The 17,241-nt window shown below is 43.2% G+C and overlaps 1 protein-coding gene across 1 annotated transcript in view; it reads right to left on the reverse strand.

Annotated features, from left to right (window-relative positions):
- LOC122787919 (heat shock factor protein 5-like) overlaps window positions 1–17,241 on the reverse strand; it is a 683,173-nt gene that overhangs the window by 592,559 nt on the left and 73,373 nt on the right. The window contains exon 2 of the mRNA XM_044054845.1: window positions 11,104–11,451. Coding sequence (XP_043910780.1) covers window positions 11,104–11,451 — 348 coding nt within the window. The remainder of the gene's footprint in view (window positions 1–11,103; window positions 11,452–17,241) is intronic.

Genomic DNA, 17,241 nt, shown 5'->3' on the forward strand with positions numbered 1-17,241 from the left:
TGTAATGAGTAACAAAGGTGTAAGGAGATGCCCAAGTGGCCGCAGTACAAATATCATCCATATACAATCTGGCCTGAAAAGCTGTAGATGTAGATACAGACCGGGTAGAGTGAGCCTTGGAACGGTAAATCTCTTCCCCCTGAAGTATAAATGAAAGAAATACAACTGGAAATCCACCTGGACAACGTGACTTTGGAAACAGGAGACCCAATTCTGTTTTCCAAAAATGAAACAAACAACTGATCAGATTTTCTGAGGTCCTTCGTTCTGTGCAAATAAAATCGTAATTGTCTGTGCACATCCAACTGATGAAATTTGAATTCTGCCTTGTTCAAAAACTGAGGAAAAAACACTGGTAATTCAATTGATTGGTTAAGGTTACTAACTGATGCTACTTTGGGAAGAAAGGAAGGATTTGGTCTGAGAGAAACCCTGTCCTTATGAAAAATCAAATAAGGTGGTTTAATTGATAAAGCTTGAAGCTCCGAAACACGCCTGGCTGACGTGATGGCTACCAAAAAGACAGTCTTCCAAGTTAAGAATTTTAAATCGCAAGTTGCTGCAGGCTCAAAGGGGGGTGAAGTAAGACCCTGTAGAACAAAGTTTAAGTCCCAAGGCATAACAGGTTCAGAGACAGGAGGATGAAGCAACAAAGTGTCTTTCAGGAAAGCCTTACAGAGTCTATGTGCCATTAGACTAGGTTAGTCTGCGACGTGAAAGGTAGAAATTGCCACCAACTGGGCTTTAATGGTTGTGGCAGCTGATCCCTGGTTGAAAGGCTTAGAAAGGAACTCCAATTCTGACGAGATTGGAGCTGTGTAAGGGTCAATCTGTTTGGCATGTGCCCAGATGGAAAATCTCTTCCATTTGCTGTAATAAATCTTCCTGGACGAAGGCTTATGAGAGGTAGATAGAATATGAACCACATCTGGCAAAAAATGGTGAAGCCTAACTAATGACGGAAGTGGAGTAGCCAAGCTGTCAACCGGAGGGTCCAAAGAGAGGGATGGAGCTGCCCTGACATGTGAGTCAGTAAGTCTGGTTGTGGGTCCAGAATCCAAGGAGCGTCCATGAGATAGGGATGGAGAAAGGGGAACCAAATTTGATGAGGCCAGTGTGGAGCAATCAGAATCATTTTACTTCCCAAGGATTGCGCTTTCTGAATAACCTTTGACAGCACAGGAACCGGAGGGAAGGCATACAGTAGACCGGAGCGCCAATTGTGGACTAGAGCGTCCCTGGGTGACTCCCCTGAGGGGGGATAAGGGTGAAGTAGCTGCTGCATTTGGCAATGAGGGGGCTGGCAGAAAGGCAGCAGCAAGACTGACCCCACCTGTGGAAAATCTGCTCTGCAACTTGACAGTTCAGGGACCACTCGTGAGGCATCAGAATAGCTCTGCTTAGCCTGTCTGCAATCACACTGGACTTCCCCGTAATGTGCGTTGCTACCAGAAAACGTTGGGAAGACACTGCCGACTGCCACACTCGCATGGCCTCTCTTCAAAGGGGATACGACTTGGTTCCTCCCTGTTTGTTCAGATACCATACCACCGACATATTGTCTGAGTGGATTGCAATAGTCCCGAGAGGAAGAAAGTTCTGAATTGCTTGCAACGCTAGTAGCACTGCTCTCATCTCCAGGACATTGATATGCAGATGCATCTTGTGCTCTTGCCATGTGCCTTGGACTGTCCTGCCTAAATAATGCCCCCCCACCCCATCTGGGAGGCATCCGTGGTCACCGTGGCAACCGGAGGCGAAGGAACGAAGGGTTTTCCCCACATTGAGATTGTCGGTGTGAGGCCACCAACTGAGATCCTGTCTGCACCTGTCTGTGAGTAGAATAGGGTGAGAAAGTGGAAGACATTGAAGAGACCACTGGGCGAATAGTAGCCACTGAAGGAGCCTCATATGTAACCTTGCCAGGGGAACTAACATAATCGTAACAGTCATTGTCCCCAACAATTGGAGGACCAATCTTGCTTTCACTCTTCTCAGAGGGAAGAAGGCATAAATCTGTTGTTGTAAGACTCTGATTCTTTCCTGTGGTAGAAACGCCCGCATGAGCATGGTGTCTAATTCAGCAACTATAAAGGTGACACGCTGTGAGGGCAACAAGGCAGATTTTTCCCAGTTCAAGGTTATGCCCAACTGTTGACATAGGTTGATAGTAGAGTCTCTGGTCTGAAATAGCAGATGCCTGGTGGTGGCAGTAAGGAGCCAGTCGTCCAGGTATGGAAACACTTGGAATCCCTGACGTCTCAAGTGAGCAGTCACCACTGCCATGCATTTGGTAAACACCCCGGGGGCTGTGGTGAGACCAAAGGGCAGGGCTCGAAACTGAAAGTGAGTGGTTCTCAGTCGGAAGCGTAGGTGACTTCCGGATGCCCTGTCCATCTTTATGTTGTAGTAATCATTCTTGAGGTCGATGGAGCACATCCACACTTCTTTTCACAACAATGGGAGAATACATTGCAACGTGACCATTCGGAACTTGGACTTTTGCACATGGATGTTCAATCGGCTGAGATCCAAAATGGGTCTCGGGTCCCCTGCCCTTTTCGGCACCAAAAAGAATCTGGTGCAAGTCCCTAATCTGATCTGGTCTGAGGGGACATGTTGGATGGCTCCTTTTTCTAGCATCTTTGAAACCTCTGAAGCTGCGGAGTCCCTTTGACTGGGTGGAACATCTGGGATTTTCTTGATTGGAGGGGGAGTTGACGAGAAGGGAATGATTTATCCTCCGGAAATTATTCGTAGAACCTATTGGTCCTGGGTGATACCTTGCCCAGGCCTCCAGGTATAGTGAGATGTGACCCCCGACTGGCTTCGGAAACGCACAGTCAGGCCTCCCATCAGGAGTGGCGGCAGGGAGAACCACGAAAGGAATCACGGTCTCCCGAGATATGAGGGCCTCCTCTGCCCCTAGGACGGCGTCTACCTGAGTAACCACCCCACTCCCCTGTCTCTGGAGGGGGACTCACCTTGTGCATCAGGAAAAAACCTCTCTGATTTCTTGAACCACATCTTCCCACCCCTCTGGGCCTTGGGATAAGGCCTAGAGGGAAGGGAAAAACAGACACCTACAGCAGACAGAGTTTTTTCCTCTTGCTCGAACCTAGCGAGAGTGTCTTTCACCTTGGTTCCGAACAAAGAGGAACCATCAAATGGGGCGTCGGTGAATGTAGACTTGAAGGCCTCCGCGAAATGACAAAGGCGCATCCAGGCATGTCTCCTAAGAGCGACTCCTGAACTTGCTTCCCTACTCGCTCCCTCGGCTGTGTGAGAGATCAGCCTCATGGAGGAGTTTGCAACTGAATTGAGGGTAGACATCTGAGTGTTGACTTTCTGAGCCACCGCCTCAGAAACGTTACCGGTTAGAGTATCTCCAAGCTCCTTTAGGAGATCTCTCTGAAGCTGTGTAAAGTGTGATAAGTAATTCAGTGACCGCAAAGTAAAGGCCGCTGAAGAAAACGTATGCTTCTTGTACCTGTCCATATTCCTAGACTCCTTGTTGGGGGGAAATGGATGGTGGAAAAAGTCTCAGCCAATTCCTTCTTGGTGGCCGCTGCCACCACCATGGCATCCACAGGGACTCCCTTGGATAGAAATTCCTTATCAGAAGGGGCAGACAAAAATTTATTGTGTCTCCTGGGGACTGGTTCCACAGAGTCAGAGGTTTCCCACACCCTTTGACAAACCAGATCCAGAAGCTCGTCGAAGGGTGGAGACACCCAGGAGGCGGAGGGCTGAGCACCTAAGGCCTTCAGGAACACCGACTACTCTTGGGAGGGGGCTTTGGATGGCCAGTCACCTCTTTGCTTCAAAATCTCTAGGATGTCAGAGAAAGAAGCATCCTCAGAGGATGACTTAGGAGACCCCTCCGATTCCTCGAGGTCAGTGTCTGATGTGAGAGAGACATCTTGGGAATCTATGTGCTTCCTCTTTCACATTCTCTTTCTGGGTGGCTCCTCAGGCAAAAACTCTGAGGGGCCCTCAGAAATATGGGGACCACTCGTGGGGGTACCGTGAGACCTTGGGGCTCCGCTGTCAAGAGATAGAGGGCGATCAGAGACCTGAACCGGTGCTGTAGGGGAATGAGTGACCGAACCATATGATGCCGCTGACGACCGGGCCAGCTCGCTCCGCATGGCCTCGAACGCTGGTCCTCCTGTGTCCGAAGATCGACCAGCTATAGAAGACCTTGGATCAGAAGGGACTAGGTCCGAAGCAGAGACAGGAGTCAGGCTTCCCCGCGCCAAAGCACCGAAAGGGAGACTAGGAGCCGAGAGGTGTCCCGAAGCCTCTCCCTCCGGTCCGACCGAGGAATCCTGAGTCCTGAACCCCGTGGATGTCGCCGACGGTTTCGGAGCTGACGTCGGAACCAATAAGCCAGGAGGGGCTGTCGAAACTGACCTAGGGACATCAAACGGAGCCGAGCACTCTGGCTCTGAAAGCTGAGATGCGCTCGGAGGAGGAAGTATCGATGTAGGTAGAGAGACCAGCTCCGGAGCCGACTGGATCGGAGCCGAAAACAATTTAGCCAGTACCGGTGACTGAAGAAGTCTCTGCACCATTCTATCGACGTCCACATCCGATAAGGCCCTGGAGGATTTGGAGGATAGGGAAGGAGATCAAGACCTCCTCTCTGAAGGAGACCTACGAGGAGGAGGAGATACCAGTCTAATGTTAGGCGACCGGCTCCGAACAGGCTCCGAGAAAATTGAGCCGAAGCAGGTTCCATAGACACTGACACTTCCTGTGGCCCTGAAGACAATGGAGCCAAGGATGTCATTGAAGATTTAGCTGTTTTCTCCGGCGGCTCCTTGGATACTGATGGAGCCAGGGATCGCTTTTTAGCCTTGGAAGATTTTGCTTTTGATGGAGAAGACTTAAAGCTGGAAGCACTCTGCAAACCCTCCTCAAAGGAGGGTTTCAGAAGTCCCTTCAAAATCAATTTGTTCTTCCTTTCCTGAAGAACACACGGGCTAAAAGCATGACAAAAACTACACGATTCCTGGAGGTGAATCACTCCCAGACAGTACACACAAACAGAGTGTCCATCAGTGATAAACATCTTATAACTACACCTCGTGCACTTCTTAAAGCCCAAGGGCTTATGCTCCTTAGTATCTTTAGACATAGTCACCACAAAACCGAGTAACTAACCCAACAACCAGACCAACAGTCAATCAGCCACAAGCGCGGGAACAGAACAGACAGTACACCACAAAGACCTCTAACTTAAACGGTCCTAGAACACAAGTACAAGAGAGAGGACCAATTCCTCTAATTTAAATGGTTTTAGCCCAAGGGAAATAAAGTTAGCACACAAGGTAAGCAAGGGGACAGACTAGGTCCTCTAACTGAAACGGGCAAAGCCCATTGGAAACAGCTAGTGGGATACCACAAGAACACGCTAAAAAGAGAAAAACAACTTTTCCACAAACACAGTTCAAGATACACACACAAATAGCTATGAAAATAGCTTTTTTTTTTTGCAAAAACTTTTCTTTTATAAAGAAGAAAAGAGTACTTAGCCACAGCCAAGAGCGAGACCATGTCCGAGCTACAAGAGTGGCAAAAGAGATCTGGGGATAGAGAGCAGTGCAGCATGGGATACCATCTTAGCCCAGCCAATTGAAAGCCTTCGAGCTAAAGTATGGCCGAGTGGGAGCAGACATTCGGCTCCGAACCCACGGGTAAGAATGTAGGCGAGACTGAACTACATAACATCCACAGTTATCCACAGAAAAAGTAGTTTTAAATAACGTTTTGTCACCATAAAAATAAGAATGCTCTCATTTGAAAACACATAAAAGCCATTAAACAGTTAATAAAAACACTTATTTGGCTTAAAAGTCCTTCTTTAAAAGTAAAAAAAAAATTCTGAAGTAAAACAGAAAGTGGAAAGTTCTTCTCCCAAAGGGAACTTAATCTGCCCAGCAATGGAACAGGATTAGCTGATAGCTGATCCTCAAAAGCTTGCAGAGTACAGCTTTTCTCCATGGCAGGAATGCGTTGAAAGCCTTGACACCCAAATATGACTTCTTAGTCATCTCATTTCGAGCTGACTATTAGTTTAGGTGCATGGAAGGCACCCTGTATCTTTAGAAGTTGGCTTGCTGTTATCTCCTATGCAGGATAAAACCCATGTAACTAAGGTTAATTCAGCAGTGATTATAATGATAAACATCATCTCTCTTCCAAAAACCCAAGAATGGAAATGAAATTTCAGAGGGTTAAAATGTTAGGGCCCACATAGTTTTTAAAAAAACATGTTTAGCTTGGCAAGAGTAATCATGAAAACAACAGATGTCACAAACTCTGGAATCCTGAGATATTCTGTAGCTGAAGTTTAAGAATGATTGCAGAAACTCAAGAAAACTTCTAGATACAAGTCCATTTTCTCCTGGGATAGGAATGACCTTTCCAGGGAAAAGTAAAGACGGCATCCTATAAAAACTATCCAATGAGATGGAATTAAGGAAGATTTTTGACTGCTGATCTGAAAACCAAGGCTGAGGTCTGTAGCCCAGGTGAGGGACTTCTGACATCTGGAAAAAAGACGCTGCAAAGATTAGCATGTAGTCTAAATATGGAAATATATAAATGCCCTACAGTCTGCAATAGGCCGTCACTGGAGCTAGACACACTTTAAACACACTTGGTGCTGTAGACAATCCGAAGTGTAATGCAGAGAACTGATAATGTGACCCAGACACAGAAAATACAAGGAAACCTCTGAACTCTTGTGACAATGGCAATACGATAAGCATCTTTCTCAAATCTAGAGTTATCAAAAAACTCAGAAGAGGAATGGTGAGGTAGCAAGACTATGTAAAATCAACATTTTGAACTTTGGCACTTTCACAATCAAGATGAGAAAGGACAGTTCAAAAAATAATCTCCAGGATGCGTCCCTTTTTGGCACAAGAAGCATTCTTGAATAAAAACTTTTTATGTCAGATTTTGTGGCATTGGTTCTGTGACCCCCAAGGAAGGCATACAATTTAAAAACATAGGAAACAGTTCTGTTTGGTCTGGAAGGTCAGGAGGAATACACTGAAAAGGAGGGGTAGGTTTTCCCAGTACCATCTGCAACCCTCCTGGACTATTTTTGGAATCTACTTGTCTGAAATAATTTGCTGTTATAGAGGAAGATTGAGAACCAGTTTCTAGGACAGATTTGAAGAAGCAATGACATGGAAGAAGGGATGAGGGAGGAGGAGCAATGCTGGAATAGTCATTCTAAAGAGGAGGCCTGAAAGTATACCTGCTTTTATTAGATCTATCCTGCCAATTTTTCTTAGAGCCCTACTAGTCAGAAGCTTGTTGGGATTGCTTAGTTTGCTTTTTGAAAAAAGAAAAGGGGGGGGGGACCAGGGCTTTAGTATATTTAGGAAAAGAGGGCTTAAAAATCTTTGTAAGCCCTTGAATATTTCTGCCTCTTTCAAACTGTTTGGCCTGTCTACTACTCTGGTACTCAAACAAAACTTCCTTATCCAAAAGCGAATTCAGAATCTTAAATGTATTATCATCTGAAAACATCTAATTACTTAACTAGGTAAAATGTGTCATCACAGCAGTAGTAGCTGTATCCCTGGACACAGAGTAAGCACAATAACACAGATTCTTTAAAGAATGTTTAGATACTTGAGAAAGCAACAATAACAGGATTCATAAAAGACCTACTTTCAGAGGGCAAAATGACAGATGAAGACTGACTGAAGGATAGCACTTCAACTCAGGAAGCAGATCTCTTACCTTGGCCAACCCAGGAAGAACTTTGCAGAGAACCTCCCATGAATACAGAAAATGGATCGATCATGCCCAGAAATGACAACTTCAGTCCATGATGACAGTAGGGGGTACAGCAGAGGGTCCCAGGGAAACAAGCGAGTGGTCTGAGGAACAAGCCGTGACCACTGCAGAGTCACGCACTAGTGGGTGAGGCAGTGAGTAACCCCGCAGGGTAGTTAAGGGCTCCTTAGTAGCTTTTTTTTTCTTTTTCTTTTTACGTACAGCTGGAGAAGGAACCACAGGACCAGTAAGGGAATCCATGTTCCTGCTAAGACAGAGAACCCTGTTCACTGCTAAGTATTCAGTCGTGTTCACAAGCACTACACACACCAACCCTTCCCCACAACAGTCCCAATAAACATACAATTAAATGCATAAAAAGTACACGTTTGTCTCTAAATATCATGGAATACATTTACCTGGAAAGCTTAGTTGAAAGAACTTTAGAATGCCAAGTTTTCACAAAAAGTACACCAGCACTAAACACACTTACTCTTACTAATGTCCAAGTCCTTAAACTAAAAAAAAAAAACAGAGAAAAGTAAAAACACAGCACATTTTTACCACAAACAAGTACCCAAAACAGAGATAATTAGACCTAGCTAAAAATATCTTTTGCAATGACATTTCTGATAATAAGTGAACACACAAATGTCAGTCTATTTAAAGAGAATCAGTACCATTTTTAGTCAAAAACAGACAAAATTTAAAATATAGTGGGAAGGCCTCTCAAGGGTACATATCTGCCTGCAGTGGAAAAGCAGAGCTGAACATTGATACTATGAAGCTCAGGAGGAGTGCTCTCAAGGATGGTGGAGTATTTTTAGCAACCATACTCCTGTTTTCTCCCTTTGGAGCTCTTGCCACAGCAGCCTAGGAGCATCCACAAACCTTTGGACACTGGTTGTCCATTATTTCCTGGGAGGAATAAAACCTTAGAGCTTTAGGCTACTGTAGCAGTAATACTGATGAACATCAAGGACAGAAGTCTGTGGGTGTTGAATTCAGAATAGAAATTTTGGATATAATAGTGAGGTTAAGTTTTTCAAGCCATTTGTGCTTATTTACCACAACGTCAAGTTTATCAGTAATGAGAAACATCTGAAGTGGATGGTCTTTCTAATTGTTACAGAAAGTGAAGTATAAGGCCTAGCTCACAGATTGATTAATTTATTTATTTGCTTTTGATTATCAGGATAGTCCAAATGGGCAAAACCTCTTTTCAGCAAAGGCCCAGGGAGAAACGCTTCATATTACATATTGTTACACAGGCAATTAGCATGATCTAACAATAAAAATATATTACATAACACTGAGCTATATGTCGTTTAACAGATGATCACCATGTCAAGTACACTATACAGTACTTACAGCATGCTAAAGTCATACATATCTAATGAATATTTGGCATTATTTTAAATTTTATGTATAAAGTCAAACAGAAATTTTACTACACGGACATCAGATAAGGAAGATGCATGTTTTATCCAATCAGTATTCACCTGAGATATGTAAACAAGTAACAGTGTGAGGATTTTATCATACTTGATATAGCTACACAAACAGAGGACTTGCTAACGGTACTGGTATGAGATTGTGATTGTTTTGTTGATAGGTATGACTTGAGATTTTAAAAAATAGATGTATAGTGATTAAAATGAGGAGGAGTCTTAATAACAGGTGTGTTACAACTGCATGACCATTTTGTTGATAGGCAAGTTTTCAAGGTGATTTTAAATAGTACACAAAATATTTTTAATGTTTGCTGGGACAGAATTCCAAAGTTTAGGAACATATACAAAGTACAGTCAGTCAACATTCTAATTCTTAGATTTTTGAGTAAATACTAGGTGTTGGTTCAGTGAATGCAGTTCTTTGTTGTGAAGAGTACCAGTTTAATAACTGTCTGGTAGCAGAGCATCTAATCTGTCTCAGCTGTAGTGGATGTTCTTGAATATTTTTTTAATCATGCTGGTAGGAGTTGTGGTAAGTGAGAAGATAGTGACATCACTGCTCTATTGGGTGTGCTGGATTTATTAAAACAGCAACATTTATGTTGAACAAATTAAATCTGTATGCCGTATTATGGTTTTTCATCTGTGAAAGTGCAGGGTTGTGATTTCTTTTTACCATGCTGAATACATTTGATTGATGACCAAAACTGTTCGAGTTTTACTATGGTTTTCCTGTAGAATGGTATACAATTTTGTTGAGCCTTTAGAATGGTTAGGTGTTTGTTGCTGATGAGAGGGCTAGGTGACACAGTTCGCACTGGCTTGAGGCATTGTATGCTGGTAATGTAAAATGGTGAAAAGTGGTAAGAAGCCTGCATGTATGTGAAATGTATAACGCTGGTGAGGTATGACTTATATCTATTTTGTTAAAACATGAGTGGAGCCCATAAAATAAGCAGTATATATATTAAAATTAAGTTATTTTGAACATGCTGCAAAAGTTATATAGGAGAGTTTAGGGTGATGAAAACGAAATGGAAGGACATGCAGCATTACGTTGGGCAATGTTAGGCAGGTATGATCAGATGCTAGTAGAGTGTTATAACAATGTTACTTGAAAGCACCTGTTAAAAATGAGTATTACAATAAGGGAAGTTTGACAGAGAAATATTTTAAGAGTATGTATGCAAAGGTCTTGAATAAGATAAAGTTGTTAGTAGACTAACTGGTGGTACGAAATACAGGATGATATTAAAATTACTCCTTTTTACACAACAAATTCATAAGGTTAAGAATTGTTATAAATTAGATTTATTCTGGCAATTATGAGATTAAGAACTGTAATAAATTAACAACATAATAGTCAGTCACCTGTTTCAGAAATTAATGCCCCTAAAAAGCAGAAATTCAGAATAAAAATGCTGCATGGTATAATGGTTCTAATTAAAAAAGAATGTTGTAAACTGGAATATATTTGCTGATAACGTTTACATAATTGATAATCTGTGAGAAGACTGCAGTAATAAATGGTGAAGTTGTACTGAAGATAATTTTAATATTAATGAGGTGTTATGGTCAATAAAAGAGATTATCTTAAAAAGAGTACTTGTTTGCATATTAATGAGATATATCATGGTTAATGAAGGAGACTTTCTGAAAAAAAAATAAAATGACTTGTTTAATCTTTTGCTAACATACTAATTTTCATGTAGCTACATATTACAGAAACAATACATACTGTACAATTTAACCATGCATTTCTGAATTATTTCTCTGCCCATGTCTATGCCTAGACGAACATAATCATTCAATGTGTATATAAAAAGCTACCCAAACTGCTGCTCACCTGGAGGATAGTAGGTATGACAGTAATCTGGTAGTGAAGACACACAACTGTTGAATTTCTGATCAGATGCAGTTATTCCCTGGTATCCTTTTTGGACTTGGACTGAAGTAGAATTGGACTGCAGAGTGTAGGGCACATCATTTGGAAAATGCTGAGTGTTAGGGAAAGAAAGGCCTTCCCCAGAAAGTGAGTATGATTCCATCTGGCCTGTCATCAGCCCAGCAGAGTTCTGCCAGGGATGAGATGGTACTGGTGTTTGATCCAAGTCTTTAATTTGGAAACTGCCATGAGGTGCTGACAGGTAAATATAAGGAGAAAAGCTGTAGATTTGGCCATTGTTTACAGGTCCTGAAAAAGCACAAAATATTATTTTTCAGTGTTTTTCCTAAAATGGAAAAATGTTTTAAAATGTATTACATGCTACAGCAATGACTTTATGAGGAAAATACGAGACCTATATGTGATCAAAAGTAGATCACCCCAAAAGATAGTGCCAGAGCCAAGCTCTCTGAAGCATCAGCTTCCAGGATGCTTTTGCACTATACTGGTTCTACAGCGAGACTGAAGTTGTACGATCCATGTTCACCCCTAAACAGTTTTCCCTTCCTGTGATATTCATGTGACTGCAGAGATTAGTATATATAAAAAAGCGGGTGTGAAGTTAGCCTCATGGAAGTGCAGTGGGAAATGTCCTCCCCTAAAAAAATAGTGTTTTACCAATTTTGTATAAAAGTTAACTAGGTGTGCATCAGGGGAAATACCACAGGTGGTACCTCTGTAAAAAAAAAAAAAAAAAAAAAACATATCAAGTCTCTTGTTTGCCCAAAAAATGCACTTGAGTGAGGCTTACACATTAACTTTTAATCTCTGAGGCAGACAAATTTCAACAGTTGATAATATTTTGGTATTCTTACTTTCCTCTGTCTCCATGTCAAAGGGAACTTTCTGAGCAGTACCTATGGTTCAACTTGTGAAAAAACCCGTGGTGGTGGTGCTGCGGTAGCGTTGTCGCCTCACATTAAGACGCTGTCCGGTTCGATTCTCAGCTAGAGCATCTTCTGCGTGGAGACATGCGTGAATGGGCGTACCTTTGTTGAAGGTTGTGCGTCAGGGCTGGCAACTCGGCATGTAAAAATCAACTACCAATCAATAGCGGACTGGAGTTCCCGCTGTGGCGACCCCTAACCGGGAAAAGCCGAAAGACACAACAACAACAACCACCTATGGTTCAACTTGTGCTGACTTCTGTCTTAAGCTTGAGGTGCTGCTACTGGCCTTGTGTGACTATTCAAAGTCAACACCAACTTCATTTCTTCAATTCTTCTGATGAAGAACTTGTTCTTCACATTACAGCAGCTTCCGTGGGAGATTGTAAAGAAACTAAAGTTGTGTACTTACCACACTGCTACATGTTTAAGTAGTAGTTCCATCTTCTGTAACCAACAAAGCAGATTCCACAGGGATTTGGGCTGCCCAAAAGCTAAAACCTTCCTTGGTGCTAGGAACTACCCCCCCCCCCCATCATGCACCACAAATACTACACACTCCAGTTGTACTTGTTGCAGCTCTGTGATGAGAGAGGAAGAAAACAGAGACAGAAAAAGAAGGGGCTCAACTCTTCACAGACTGATTGTTAATTGAAATATATAACTTTCACATCTGATAAGTACAAATCCATTTTCTGTAACCAACAGGTCACAGTCTCTTGCTAAGTGTCTAGATGGTCGCCTTTACTGAAATGTACCATGGACTACACCATCACAAAATAAAATGTGGACCAACAAGTAGCATCCAGCTTGTGCTGCCTCACAGCGGTGTTAAGGGAAAACCAAGGTTGCAACTGTACAAGTGTCTTTACGTGCAAAGGCACTTCAAGTACCTACAACTTTAGAATAATGAGCCCAACACATCTGTGATGACTGCTGACACAGAAAAGATAAGGGGGAAGCCAGTGTTGGATTTCAAGATCTGGCATCCATTTGCCATGTCAAATAGCATTTGTGTGTGTGTGTGTGTGTGTGTGTGTGTGTGTGTGTGTGTGTGTGTGTGTGTGTGTGTGTGTGCGCGCAACTAACATGGTAAAAAACTCAATAAAAATAGCTGAAAACATGGAAAGGGTGAGCTCAGAAACTGTATCACCCAATTTAGACTTAATGAAACAAACAGTTGGTAATCTTTAAAAAAAAAAAAAGACATAGTCCTAAACACAAAGAATATCAACTTCTCCAACAGATACAGCAGAAGAATAACAAGCTAAATCTTCCAAGGCCAGAAAAAAGCCATGATGATGAGTTTGGCTTTATGAATTTTTGCTTTCTGGATGAATCTCTGGCAGTTAGTACAGAAGATTAAAGCTCTGACTTAACAAGCTGCTTTCTGTGGCAAAGGTGCCAGGTTAGAATCTTTCTGCCTGCATTTAGGGGGTTGGGTATGGCATGACTGTGAAGGTGTTTACCTCACACATAAGAGGTACAGGGTTTGATTCATACTAAGGGGAACTGGCTAGGCTTAAAATGGCCCACAAGGCCAAATTACCTACTACTTACCTTTGAACCTATAAATCTTGCCATCAGAGGAATTGGAAGAAAATTGTAGAGGAGCCTGACTGGCCACATGTAGGGAGTTTCCAAAGCAGTGGTGTTGATTGGGGAGGCAAACACATTGTAATGGTACACCCTCCCCATTTTCTGAAGCTCTATCTTGCCACTGAGGTGTTAAGGGATGAATAATGTGGTAGCAGCAAGCATCTTCTCAGCTTCTCTTCCAAGGAACTGGACTCTCCAAGGATATGAACACTAACAAGAAAACAGTTGCAGGATATCACCCATACCCAAACTTCCATAATTTTCTGGCATATAGGTAGGATCAGGTCCCATCTTGCTTTTTGATATACCATGCATCTTTCATGCTGTCCATCTGCATAGTCAGACCCCCTGCTGTGATGGATTCCTGAAATGTTGGGAAGGTCAGCAGGACTGCTCTCACTTCCAGCAGACAAACTGAAGTGTCTGATAAACACCTCCACCCCACCCCACCCTGCCCAAAGGCCAACACATGTGTGAGGACTGTTGACACAGTACCACTAAGGTGGAAGGCAGTGCTGGAGTTCAAAATCCGGCATCCATTCACCATGTCAAATAGCATTTGTAGCCCTAAGAGATGCAGATTTGATGGTTCAGAGCCTCTATATTCTGAGACCACTGCACATGAAGGATCCACTGGAGAACTCCACATAGTTAAAACAGATAGAAAACTTAGTTTCAAAAAAAGAAGTTATGTTCTTACCATAACGTTCCATCTTTGTTATCCTTCATCTCACCTTCCTTCTTTCTGTTTGGCTCCGAACCCAAACAGATCTTTTTGTTTGGGTTCGGAGCCGAGCTCGGCTCCAACTCGGCCACATACTATAGCTTGAAAAGTTTTTACTGGCTCGACGCTAACCCTATCCCAACATGCCTAGAGGTAGCTACCTAGATCTCGTTTGTGATAACCAACCACTGGACAAAGCAGGTAAAACAAAAATCAATTTACCATAAGTTACCACAGCAGATAAACCCCTTGTAACAGGAAGGAGGCATAACAAGGGAGAGGACAAAGACTATATATCTAAGCTGCTGGAGTGAAAGCAGAAACTCATCCAGTGTAGCCAAAAAAAAAAAAAAAAAGGAAATCCTCTCGATAGTCCAGGAAGGGGAAAGAGGGAGGGATGCAAGAAGGAAGGCGAGATGAAGGACAATAAACATGGAACATTATGGTAAGAACATAACTTCTTTATGTTATGTTGTTCCTATCTCGCCTTCCTTCTGTTTGGGACAGCGTCCCTAGCACCTAAATCCTGAGTGGCTCACTGGAAAAAACTCTTCAGGACCATGGAACCAAAGGATGCCGTGTTCCGGGAGGCCACGTCCACTATGTAATGAGTAATGAAGGTATGGGGGTTAGCCCATGTTGCTGCCGCACAGATGGAATCTAGAGGTAGTCTAGCCTGAAAAGCGATAGAGTTAGCCAAATACCTAGGCGAGTGTCCTCTAATCTTTCCTGGGATTTTCATGTTTCGTGACTCATAAATATATGTGATGGTGTTCGAAAGCCACTTTGAGAAAGCTACTTTTGAAACCTGAGAACCTTGCTTCTTCTCTGAAAAGGATATAAATAATTGGTCTGATTTTCTAATGTCCTTGGTTCTATGTAAATAAAAGGGAAACTGCCTATGAACATCCAATTGATGGAGCTTATACTCTGCCTTGTTGCCAAAATTGGGAAAGAAAATGAAGTTCAATGGACTGACTGAAATTGTACTCTGAACATACTTTTGGCAAAAAGGAAGGATTAGTTCTGAGAGAGACTCGCTTTGTGGAAAATTAAATAAGGAGGGCAAATGGAATGTGCCTGTAACTCTGAAACCTGCCTGGCTGATGTAATGGCAATCAAGAAAAGGGTTTTCCATGACAAAAACATTAGAAGAAAAGAAGCTGATTCAGGGGGGGGGGGTGTTAGAGCTGCTAAAACTAAATTTAAATCACATGGAGGGGGAGGTTCTCTTATTGGGGGTCTTAATAGGGCAGTACCTCGTAAGAAGGCCTTGCAAAGTTTATGTGACATGACGTTAGAACCTAAGTGTCCTACGTGAAAATTGGAAATGGCAGCCAGCTGCACATGAATCGCAGCTGCAGCTGCTCCTCGTTCAAAGGTTCCAGCCAAAAAATCAAGAATCTTTGAAATAGGTGCAGTAAAGGGATCAGTCTCATTCTTTTTTGCCCAATAAGAGAACCTCTTCCATTTTCTAGCATAAAGTTTCCTGGTAGTGGGTTTGTAAAAAGAATCCAGAATGTGTTGAACCACAAGGGAAATTTTCTGGAAGCCTGGGTAGGACTGGAAGTGGAGAAACCAAGCTGTCAGCTTGAGGGTTTGTATGGGAGGGGTGGGGAGCATCTGACTAATGTGTCAGGAGGTCTGGAACTGGGTCCAGAATCCAAGGCTCCTCTTGAAGGTGATGCCAAAAGAACGGAAACCATATCTGAGGAGGCCAGTAAGGGGCAATAAGGATCAATTTGCAACCCAACAATTTTGCTTTCTGAAGAACTTTGGGAATTAGAGGAAATGGGGGGAAGGTATAAAGCAGTCCCAGGGGCCAATCGTGAACAAGTGCATCCCTGGGTGACTGTCCCGGTGGTGGGACTAAGGCGAAGTAGCTGCTAAATTTGTTGTTTAGGGGAGTGGCAAAGAGATCACAGCATGGCTGGCCCCATCCTGGAAAAATCAGATCCACAATTTCCTGTTTCATGGACCACTCATGAGGCATAAGTATTGCCCTGCTGAGCTTGTCCACTATCACGTTGGATTTCCCCGGGATGTGCGTCGCAATCAGAAAACGTTGGGAAGACATCACCCATTGCCATACTTGCAGAGCCTCCCAACACAAGGGGTAAGACCTGGTTCCGCCCTGTTTGTTGAGATACCACACAACTGACATATTGTCCGTCTGTATTGCTATAGTCCCTGAAGGAAGAGAGTCTTGAAGTGCTTGCAATGCCAAGAGCACCGCCCTCATCTCCAGGATACTGATGTGCAAATGGTACTCGTGTGGTTGCCAAGTCCCTTGAACAGTTTGTCCCAGATAATGCCCCACCCACCTCATCTGGGAAGCGTCCGTGGTCACTGTAGCTACTGACTGGGGGGTTAGGAACTGCCTAGGGTGTCCTCGGGGTAGTAGAGCCACCACTGCAGATCCCTCCTGCAGGACTCTGTTATTAAAATCAGGTGTGACATTGATAGATCCTGGAATGACCACTGAGTGAAAAGGAGCCACTGCAGAATTCTCATATGGAAGCGTGCCACAGGGACCAGAGTAATTGCTGCCGCCACAGAACCCAAGACCTTCAGTATGTACCGTGCCTGAATTCTTTTTTTTAGTCATGATTACTGAGACTTGACGAATGGTAGAGACCCTTTCTTGAGGAAGTCTCGCTATCATGTCTCTTGTATTTAATTCTGCCCCTATAAATGTAATACACAGACAAAGCAGATTTTTCTTAATTTATGTTGATGCCTAGTTGTGCTCAAGTGTGAATTGTGTGGTCCTGCGCTTTTGTCAGGTGATGCTCGGTGGTGGCGGTAAGGAGACAGTCGTCTAGATAC

Source organism: Protopterus annectens, chromosome 13.part0, assembly GCF_019279795.1.
Source record: "Protopterus annectens isolate FY-2018-M chromosome 13.part0, PAN1.0, whole genome shotgun sequence".
Taxonomy (NCBI): domain Eukaryota; kingdom Metazoa; phylum Chordata; order Ceratodontiformes; family Protopteridae; genus Protopterus; species Protopterus annectens.